The 11,354-nt window shown below is 40.9% G+C and overlaps 2 protein-coding genes across 2 annotated transcripts in view; one reads left to right on the top strand and one right to left on the bottom strand.

Moving 5' to 3' along the window:
- Window positions 1–1,736, bottom strand: part of LOC307022473 (E3 SUMO-protein ligase ZBED1-like) — a 2,631-nt gene extending 895 nt beyond the window's left edge. The window contains exons 1-3 of the mRNA XM_079655280.1: window positions 841–1,736; window positions 189–696; window positions 1–17 (exon numbers count right to left, since the gene is read on the bottom strand). The exon at window positions 1–17 is cut by the window's left edge and continues 895 nt beyond it. Of these exons, the coding sequence (XP_079511406.1) occupies window positions 1–17; window positions 189–696; window positions 841–1,447 (1,132 nt within the window). The 5' untranslated portion in view covers window positions 1,448–1,736. The remainder of the gene's footprint in view (window positions 18–188; window positions 697–840) is intronic.
- The window catches only part of LOC307023303 (uncharacterized protein), a 31,765-nt gene extending 22,965 nt beyond the window's left edge, over window positions 1–8,800 (top strand). Inside the window, exon 2 of the mRNA XM_079656490.1 lies at window positions 6,332–8,800. Coding sequence (XP_079512616.1) covers window positions 6,332–7,125 — 794 coding nt within the window. The 3' untranslated portion in view covers window positions 7,126–8,800. The remainder of the gene's footprint in view (window positions 1–6,331) is intronic.
- The last annotated feature ends 2,554 nt before the right edge of the window (window positions 8,801–11,354 follow it).

The following is an 11,354-nucleotide window of genomic DNA, read 5'->3' as shown; positions in this document are numbered from 1 at the left end:
GGAGCTCAGTGATGTACCTACAGACAGACAGACAGACAGACAGACAGACAGACAGACAGAAAAAAATTATTAGTGACAGATTAATTTAACTCAGATTACACATTTAAGGGCAGGTGTTTCTTACATACAAAGTGACATTTAAAAACTTGTATGCCAATTCATGAACACACTATCTTTTTAGACCATACCTGCATGGCTCCAGCAGTTTCTCTAGCTTTGCCAACTTCTCATAATCCGCATTTGTTGGGAGGGCCAGGTTGTGCTTCTGCAGCGACAGCGTTGTGTGCAGTGCGTCTCTGTTGCGCCTCACGCGCTTTATCATCTCAAGAGTGGAATTCCAACGTGTTGGAACATCTTGCACGAGTGACTCCTTAACTTGTCCAAGGGAGGATTGTTGGACATTTAGCTCGTCTGAGTTGGCCGGACTGTGTTTGAAATGTCCGACCACTTTACGGCACTTGGCCAGTGCACCATCAAAACCACCTTCCCGAAATGACACTACAATAGCTCTCTGTACAACATGCGCAACACAGGGCAAGTGCTCGAATGGAAGTATCCTCCCTGCTGCCACCATATTAGGAGCGCTATCTGTTCCAATAGTGCTTATTTTGTCAGTTATCCCCCACTGATTAGCGACGTCGAGGAACTGCCTTGCACACGCTTCTGCAAAGTGACGCTCCTCTGTTTTCATCACACCTAACGGACAGACAAAGTAAATTAGAATAATTTCACTACTAGTAGTAAACAACTAGCAATTATCAAGAAGCAAACATAACGTGGTGGTAATTAAAAGGCTACGAAATTAAATTATGTAATTTAAAATGACATAACGTAGCATACCTAAAGCGAAGGAGTGAAGTTCCCAGCTAGCATCGATGAGGTGTACTGTAACGCCGAGGTAGTTGTCGTTGTTAACGGACGTCCAATGGTCCCCAGTCAGTGCTACAGACCTCGTCTCTACCATCTTCTCAACTTTCGTAGCTTTCTCTTCTGCGTGCTGGTCATGTATTCTCCTCATGATAGTTCGCCTCGCAGGTAGTTTGTAAGATGGGTCACCTGTGGCCGCCTGGAGAACAAGCTCGAGCCCGTCATCTTCAACCACGCTAATGGGCCTGCAGCTGGTGGCAATCCACTGAGCGAGGAGACTAGTTAGCTTGACTGATAGAGCTGTGCTGACGGGCTTGCCTCGGTTGCACTCAAAGATAGTTGTTTGACGACGAGTCTTCCCCCGCGCTACATCAGTGCTCGGCCCGGCATCTTCCGCATTAGCTAAGGGATGCTTTGCGTTTAGGTGGTACTTGAGACTGGATGAACTCCTACAGTAAACTAATTCCGCATTGCACAAGGTGCAAACAACCTTATTTTTGTCGAGGTTTCCATCGGGAAGCTTCTTAAAAATAAATTTCCCCTGAAGCAAACCCCGCGGCTTCATTCCTGCTGTATCCATGTTAGCATGTCACGTTTAATGTGGCTGATTTGACCGGGGTCAGATCCATAGACCGTAGAAGAAACACAGGTCAAAGACTCGATCTCGCCCCCTACAGTGCAATTCGGCTAGGTATACATCCGCGCTAAATTATCAAGGTGAAAGTCATCATCGCTTGCGTAGTATAGACCCAGCTCCCAACCCAACTTTGAGAATAGATTAACGGCGATATTTTTTTTTATCGCCGACAAGAGTCTCACGTTAACGCAGCACGTTAACGCCGATAACGGCCCACCACTAATATATATATATATATATATATATATATATATATGTATATATATATATGTATATATATATATGTATATATATGTATGTATATATATGTATGTGTATATATATATATATATGTATATGTATGTATATGTATATATAGATGTATATATATAGATGTATATGTATATGTATATATATATATAGATGTATATATATATATATATAGGTGTGTATATATATGTGTATATATATATATATATATATATATATATATATATATATATATATATATATATATATATATATATATACATATATACATATATATACACATATATATACACCTATATATATATATACATCTATATATATATATGTATATCATCTGCTGCTGCAAATGCTCTCTAGCAAACTTCAGACGGGCCTGGACATGTACTGGCTTAAGCAGCAGCACACGTCTGGCACTGCAGGATTTGAGTCCATGGCGGCGTAGTGTGTTACTGATGGTAGCCTTTGTTACTTTGGTCCCAGCTCTCTGCAGGTCATTGACTAGGTCCCCCCGTGTGGTTCTGGGATTTTTGCTCACCGTTCTTGTGATCATTTTGACCCCACGGGGTGAGATCTTGCGTGGAGCCCCAGATCGAGGGAGATTATCAGTGGTCTTGTATGTCTTCCATTTTCTAATAATTGCTCCCACAGTTGATTTCTTCACACCAAGCTGCTTACCTATTGCAGATTCAGTCTTCCCAGCCTGGTGCAGGTCTACAATTTTGTTTCTGGTGGCCTTTGACAGCTCTTTGGTCTTGGCCATAGTGGAGTTTGGAGTGTGACTGTTTGAGGTTGTGGACAGGTGTCTTTTATACTGATAACGAGTTCAAACGGGTGCCATTAATACAGTTAACAAGTGGTGGACAGAGGAACCTCTTAAAGAATAAGTTACAGGTCTGTTAGAGCAAGAAATCTTGTTTGTTTGTAGGTGACCAAATACTTATTTTCCACCATCATTTGCAAATAAATTCTTTAAAAATCAGACAATGTGATTTTCTGGATTTTTTCTTTTGTATCTTCTCATGTTGTCTTTCATAGTTGAGGTATACCTACACATGTTGTCTGTGACAAGGACTCTTTAACTCTCTCCTTCTCCACTCCACCTCCCCTTTCTTGTGATCATTGCTACAGTGTTTCCCCTATATACAAATAGTGGTGGCGCAGCACCGCTGCTGAAATATGAGCGCCGCTGCTAGGGGGCGCCAGCCAGGTACCCAAACAAAAAAAAAAATATATATATTTTTTTATTTACTTTTTTTCTTTTTATTAAAATAATAAGTGGCAACCCTTTTTCATTTTTGATTGTTTATGTGGATTTGTAGTATTTGTGTTACTGTATATTCAATAGAGGTGTATTTTTGCTAAATCTTGAGACAATGCCACTGTATGTACTAGGCAGGGCCAATTTCTGGCATAGGCGACACAGGCGGTCGCCTAGGGCGCCAGATCTGGGGGGCGCTGCGCTGGTAGCTCTGGGAGGGAAAAAACATTTTTGACCGTTGGCGCTCATCCAAATGTTCGGCCTTGATGTAACAACATTCATAATTAAGTAAATGTAACACCCTTTTCACCCCGATTACACTTTTCATTTGCTCTGTACGATGGGCGCTGTAAGTGATGAAAGTGGGGGATGTTGGCTTATCAGGCGCCCGCAGCTCACAGCCAAAGTGGGAGCGAGAGAGCGAGCAAGCAAGGGAGAGGGCGCACCGGTACCGGCGCTGCTTTTATTAGAATCTGGTGCTAGCTGCGCTAACGGATATAAGTAGTAGATGTTTCTACAACCAGGGTGGAGGAGAGCTCTCCTGTCGGACTGAGAGCGTCAGTGAGGTAAAGGACTCTGAGTATTTAGATAGTTAATTTTAGTCTAAGTTATCTCAGTGGGTCTCAAACGTTTTGACCACAAATTATGTAAACACATATTTCCAAGGCATTCCTTTCTAATTATTAGGATAAATAAAAACAGGTTTGAAATCATTCCAATGTATACTATAGGACAGTAAACCAAAAATATCGTTTAAAGTTGGAGAGATACAAAAATATGCATAAATAAATGTTACATAGGTAAAATAAGATATGAATGAACAACAAAAATAAAATAAGCTACATTTATTTGTTATTGGCTATTGTAGGTTATTGGTTATGTTCACATACTTATTTGATTATTCAAATGTAAACCGATCTTTTTCATATGGGTGTTTTAGAGTTGTCCCCCATAGATCAGGTCTCTAGTATGGGCTCAGAACAGTCTCATAATACACACATGCACACAGAAGGATTCACACTTGTATTTCCGGATTCACACTTGTGTTTTTCAATGCACACACAAATGTGTTCCGTTTCATATAAATGCAAATAAAATCCAAACACAGAAAAAAGTTTTAGATATGTATTTTTGATCCTCACATATTTGTTTTCCGTTTAAATCAGCCGTCAGACTCATCAGCTGATCTGATCTTTCTCTCCCATGCGGTTATACTTCACTCGCGTTTATGTCCATATCGATCAGATCCAGCTCTCCTGATCGGCCTTTATAGAGAGCACCGATCAAACTATTAAGAGTGAATATCGGCCGATAATGACCATTGGGGCTCCCCCCGTTGACAGTTCACTGTCTAGCACTGGCTTCGTAGTGCACTGACCGATTAGGCTAAGCTAACCTGTAGCTGCTCCCTCCACACTGACAACAACTTCATGCAGACATAAATAAAGCAGCTGTATTCGCCATACAGGAAACACACATTTAAAACGGTTTTGCCTGCCGTTTTTGTGTGCACACAAGCATTCATTAACGGTTCGGAAAGTGGCGCTATACCTCAATAATATAAAGGCTTGCATTTGCGTGCATTTCCTGTTCGGAAAGTGGCAATATACTGAGAGTGGAGGAGGTGTCCTGAGATTAGCGCCTGCAGGCAGGCTCCATGGACCTGTCAGCTCCGGACTGCGCAAAATGCGTACATGAAGTGCTACATCATGATCGCAAGAAATCTACCCTCTTGGGGGTGCACTCATGTGATTGGCTTAGAATTGAGGAGACATCTGATTGGCTATAGATAGAAAACATTACAAGTACGAATCGGGTGAGCGTCAGGGGAGTCTCAAAAAACCCACACACGAATGCACAGCGATCCATGCAAAGAAAGCAGTTTGTGTTTGCAGGTTCAAAGGTTTTAAACGGAAAACAAATGTGTGGATCAAAAATACACATATAAAACTTTTTTCCGTATTTCGATTTTATTTACATGTATATGTAACGGAACACATATGTGTGTGCATTGAAAAACAAGTGTGGATCCGGAAATACAAGTGTGAATCCTTTTGCGGATCATGAAATACAAGTGTGAATCCTTCTGTGTACCCCCGGACCCCACTAGAAGATGTGACGTCCACCCCCCAATTCAAACATGTTCATACAATACTGAATACATTTGAAGCCATTTTGACGTCTATTACCTATGTCAATAAGTTTCAGTTTTTGTAGTGTATTTGTCTTTTGTAGAGATTTTTCATTTATTCTTTACATATCAAATCTCGCCTAAAATCTCACCTAGGGCAGCAAATTCTCTAGAACCGGTCCTGGTACTAGGCCTCAAGAGCCTTTCTTGTGCTAACACATAGAAACAAACTGGCGGGGCACACTTCGCACACGCACACACTAAAAAAAAAAATTCCACGCGCTCACATTATGCTGAGCCCACGTGCCTTAGCACCGCTGCTATGACTCCATCCTACGGGAAACACTGTACATGTTATCAATGATACGCAGCGTAGTTTACATATGTGTGTGTGTGTGTGTGTGTATATATATGTGTGTATATATATATATATATATATATGTGTGTATGTGTATATATATATATAAATGTGTGTGTATGTGTATATATATATATATATAAATGTGTGTATATATATATGTGTATGTGTATATATATGTGTGTATGTGTATATATATGTGTGTGTGTTGATACACACACACAAATAGAAGTACGTTTTTTATTTACCATTTCCTGCAATCTTGCTAGAGAAAAGTGAAAATCAACTACACATGTTGTCTGTGACAAGGACTCTTTAACTCTCCTTCTCTACTCCACCTTCCCTTTCTTGTGATCATTGCTAACTTACATGTTATGAATGATACGCAGCGTAGTTTGTGACAGGCATGAGGATGTCATTTTGAAACTGTGCCTGTTTTAATAGGCCCGTCAACTTATTCCCATTAGCTTTATTACTGCTGGTCATCGGTCACACTTCATCCTAGGCTGGCAGGCCTGACCAACCTTCAGGCCCCTGGGAAATGTCCCGGTGCTCCCGGTGGCCATTTTGCCCCTACCTGAAAGGATATGAAAGCTTTTGTACAGAAGTATAAAAATGTCCCCTGTAAAGGTCATACTGTAATAGATTATACAACCAAAGTATTATTGCGCATGCATTATTGTTAAATAATGAATTAGTAGTTTGTTTAGGTGGAACTGATTTCGAACTAATGATTAATGTATATGTTTTAACATGGAAAGATGTGTGAGACGTCAGTCTATATTTCACTCTCATATCACTTTCCCTCTGTGTGTTTCCTGTTTGCTGCAGATGTCCAGCAGCTGTTGGTGGTTAATAAAGGGGTTCCCCCTGAGCAGCAGGAAGGGCAGGTAAACCCAGAGTCCCCCCCACACATAAAACAGGAACAGGAGGAACTCTGGAGCAGTCAGGGGGGAGAGCAGCTTCAAGGGCTGAATGAAGCAGATATCACCAAGTTCACCTTCACCCCTGTCCCTGTGAAGAGTGAGCATGATGAAGAGAAACCTCAGTCCTCACAGCTTCATCAAAGACAAACTGAACACATGGAAGCAGAAGCTGATGGAGAGGACTGTGGAGGACCAAAACCAGCCAGGGACTCAGATCCAGAGAGGCATTTACTACCAGAGACTGAGGACAAGAAACCATTTGGATGTGCAGAGTGTGGGAAAAGATTTGGAAAGGAAACACATCTGAATACACACATGAGAACTCACACAGGAGAGAAACCATTCAGCTGCGCGTTCTGTGAGAAATCCTTTACACAGAGCGGAAGTTTACAGAAACACATTAGAATCCACACTGGAGAGAAACCATACAATTGCTCAGTATGCGGTAAAGCTTTCATTGAAAGTGGAAATCTGACAAGACACATGATAACTCACACAGGAGAGAAACCCTTCAGCTGCTCAGTTTGTGCGAAAACCTACAGAAGCAAGGCTGACCTCAGGAGACACATGAGAAATCACACAGGAGAGACTCTCTTTAGCTGCTCATTTTGTAACCGCAAATTTCCCTGGCGTTATCAGGTCAATACACATAAATGTGTTGGACGTCAGTCCTCACAGCTTCATCAGACTCAAGAGTGAGGAGAACTGAGAGGCAGAGCCAGGAGCTGGAGACTCTTCAAGGGTTCACATATCCATGGAAAGTCTGCAAAATGTTTGAAATGCTAAAGTTCCATACCTTTTTCTGTTTAAAGTGGACTTATAATGCTATATTTGAATAATATAGTGTAGGACCATACCTATAAGGCATATTTATACTTTTTATTTTTCAAAATACCAAACAGATCATGCATTTTAGCCATTCCTCATTTCGCTCAATTTAACACTGTCTTTGCATGGGCTGATTCTGTGAGAACAGAACCATCTATAGGCCTGGCATATGTAATACTGCGTCGCCAGCGCTTTCGAACGGCAATGTCCGTGGCTGTCTCCTCCTGATTGGCGGAGTTGGCCCAATAGCCGTAGCGCCACTGCTGTGGCATCACAGACGTGTTCAAATCTGGATCAGTCTGTATCAGATCCGTTACAGCCCCTTTTTAAGAGATTTGGGTATAGAGGAAAATAGAGAGGGTTGTGTTTTCTGACACTTGGTGAGTTCCCTGGAACACCGGGGACACATATTCATGTATAAAAGACGTACAAAAGTGCATTTTGCATGATAGGTCACCTTTAACTAATTGTTACAGTAATCTTTCTTGGTTATCCTTCCATGCAGTGTAACATGTTCCATACATTACTGATCATTTATTAGTGCGAATGCTGTGCCACAGCATTTCACTATAGTTCTTTGAGTCTGTATTCTTCCCCTTATTAGTGTGAATGCTCTCCATAACTTCAGCTTATTTTCAGCTACAGAAACCATTCAAATATTAAACTATTCAGCCTTTTCAGCACATGATGGGAAACTTTCAAATCTTTCAAAAATATTTTATACTTTTTGAAATATTCAGCTTTTTAAAGTCTTTTTTTTTTAACATGGAAGTCATTGCAATGCATATGAGCTGTAACAACTTTATTCAAATTATTTCACTTTTCTGGATTTCTCTGCTAAGGTCAGCAACACACTTACTTGGTTTTTGTAGCTAAAAGCAGCTACCATTCAGCTAATAAAATATTCAGCTTTTCCTGCATTTTCAGCTAAATTCAGCCACAAATGTTCACAGTTTACAGCATTCACACGCATTTTCTGGAGGAAATGTATTTTCTAGTTTCAGTAGCTGTTGTCATGACATTGCACTAAAATACTTGGACGATCAATGTTTGTTTACCGTCTTTTACATTTCCTTGTTTTTTCCTCTTCGCTTGTACACAATCCATCGCTTTTCTACTGTTGGTTTTTATTGATTCTCAGTGGAGTGTGATGCTATAAAGAAAATATTATTATTAAATATTTGTTTTGGTGAAGAAGCATACGGACATGTATGAGCCTGCATGTGTTTATCCTGCCACCCTTGAAAGCCAGTGCCAGCATAATTCAATATATCTGATCTATGCCTTAAAGCCTGTAACAAACTAATGGAAGTGCTTTAGTATTTATTTTTTTATTTAAAAACCGAGCATTGTATATTGACTGTACCCAAAGATTGACAATATTAAAGTGAATATAAACGTAATTTCATATTATGAGATACAAAATCATCATGGAGATTTCACATGGAGTCACTGTTAATTTTGTACCATTTTGTGAGTAAATATTAAATGTTTTTACTTCAAACTCCCTTAACAAGAATAACAGATTAAATAAAATGAAAATGTGTTTGTGTGTATTTGTGAGAGAGTGAGTGATTACACTCTCTGCTTTTGCTGGGAACTAAGGCCCAATCCCAAACCACGCCCTACACCCTACCACTACCCACTCCCCCTCTGTGACGTAGTGAACTCCGTGGAGTGACACTCACAGCTCAACGAGGCTCCCTCCTGTCAGATGGAGGGAGTAAATATAGCGACAAGCTTTGGGACAAATCAAGTTTTATTTATATAGCATATTTAAAAGCGATGTTTGGTCAAGCCAAAGTGCTGTACATGTAATAAAAACACATTACTACATTCACAATAAAAGACAATCATTTACAACAGAAATATAAAAAATAAAACCACGGGGAATAGTCAGGGGTCATACTCCGCTCTGACTAGAAGGCCAGAGAGAAAAAGTGTGTTTTTAGTGAGGATTTTTAAAAAAAAGTGTCTGTGCTGACCTCACATGGAGGGGCAGAGTGTTCCAGAGCCTGGGGCCAGCTGCTGCGAAGACCCGGTGCCCTCGGGTTTTGAGCCTGTTCTTGGGCACTACCAGCAGCAGCTGGTCAGCAGACCTTAAAGCTCTTGCTGGGGTTTAGCGATGGAGGAGTTCTGCTATAGGCCTGTAGGCAGGAGCCAGCCGATTTAGTGCTTTAAAAACAAATAAAATGATTTTAAAATCAATTCGGAACTGAATTGGAAGCCAGTAGAGTGAGGCCAAAATTGGGGTGATGTCACGCTTTTTGTGGCCAGTCAGAAGACGTGCAGCTGCGTTCTGGACTAGCTGCAGGTGTTTAATTGAGGCCTGGGGGGTATACTACGAAGCAGGATTTTTCGCTTAGCCGGCTAACTTCAGGGAAAACCCGGGGTTTCCGGTCCTACGAAACTGGTTCTCTTTTTAGCGGGCTAGATCTCCGTGGTAACTTATGCTGTGCGGCTAACCCGGGGAGTATACTACGAAGCAGGATTTTCGTTTAGCAAGATAACTTCTGGGATTTCCGGTACTACAAGGCTGGTTCACTTTTTAGCGGGCTAGATCTCCATGGTGACTTATCCTGGAACCTAGTCTGTGCTCCGATGCAGGATAGGTTCCAAGATAAGAGATCAACTCAGCGAAAGCACCACGCCTGCTGAACAATCAGAGCTCAGTGTGCGGAGGAAATACAGTTTAAACTGCTGTTGCAGGAAAGACGGCCGGCCAAAATCACCGACTGTGTGAACGTGAAAATTAATAGAACATCACCTCCCATCTTCAGAGCAATCCGACTATTATAACTATTATACTATTACGTTAAGAAAGCTTAATTAAATATCTGCCACAACATAAGTAACCGGATCAAAGTAATATTACGTTGCTTACAGTCCGCGGCACTGTGAGTGCAGACGTCGATGTGTCCCATTATCATTCATATCACATCATAATGTATCATATATTTCCTTATCTGAGTCAGCTGAGCCGTATCTGGCCGTGCAACACTCACAGTGTCACATAGCCTACTGTATGCATGCGCTGTCAGTACGCTTGTCCATGTTTGTGATTGGTCGACCCTTAGCAAAAAAATCTATAGAATACTATAGAAAAATGTATGGACGAATTCTATAGAAATTTTCTGTAGAATACTACAGGATTTTTGCAGATATACTATAGACATTGTCTACGTGTTTTACTATTGATTCTGGGAAATAATCTAAAGAATACTATAGTACTATAGAGAATATATAGCCTACTGTGTAGATGGTTTTTTTGTAGAAAAGAATCTATAGAATCCTATAGAAAACCCCATGGGTGCTTTCTAGACCCTCCAGAAAAACGTGGGCAAAAATCCTAGATTATGCGGCCTAAAATCCTTGATTATGCAGGCTAAAATCCTTGATTATGCGATAAAACATGCAGGGTTTTTATGTGATTTTATCTGGTGAAATTGCGGGAAGTTGTGAAATATGCGGAAAGTTGCGAAAAAGAATAGATTTCTTTTTAAATATTGGGCTGTCTTATTTATTCTCTCTCACACACATCCTGCCACTAACGTTAAACCCCTTTCCTATTCAATTAAAAACATTCAATGTTTATTTATTGTAAAAGCAATGGGGCTATTTTAAACACACACGCACGCACACACGTGCGCGCACGCACACACACACACTTCTCCGCCTCATTCTGTTTTCATTTACTCGTTCGTTATCTGACCAGCTTCAATCTTGTAGGCTACTCACTTCGTTTCTTGTAGCCCTCAAAAGAGTTTTGGAGGTTGATGCCTCGGTGAACGTTGTTTGGCTTTCTTGTCCGCAGCAGCAGAAAGCGTTTTCGAATGTTTGAATGAATCAAAGTGGGTCGTCACCGTCGATTTTCTCTAAGACGTATGCTCCAACACACAGTTGCACAGGGTGCAGAATAGTTTCCCCCCACTTTCGTGAAAGACATCGGGGTACTGCTTTGCCCGGTCTTTAGCAGAAATGTTCGTCGTGTGAGTTCCACACGTTTACTCTACGGTGTTGTTTACCTTCTGTGATGCGCGAGCTGATGACGTCACGTCATCATCATCACTACTTCACGTCAAGTTGAGTTAACTTTTTTT

Source organism: Notothenia rossii, assembly GCF_949606895.1.
Source record: "Notothenia rossii genome assembly, chromosome: 10".
NCBI lineage: Eukaryota > Metazoa > Chordata > Actinopteri > Perciformes > Nototheniidae > Notothenia > Notothenia rossii.
Note: the sequence above shows the minus strand (reverse complement) of the source record. Positions and strands in the feature narration are given on the sequence as shown.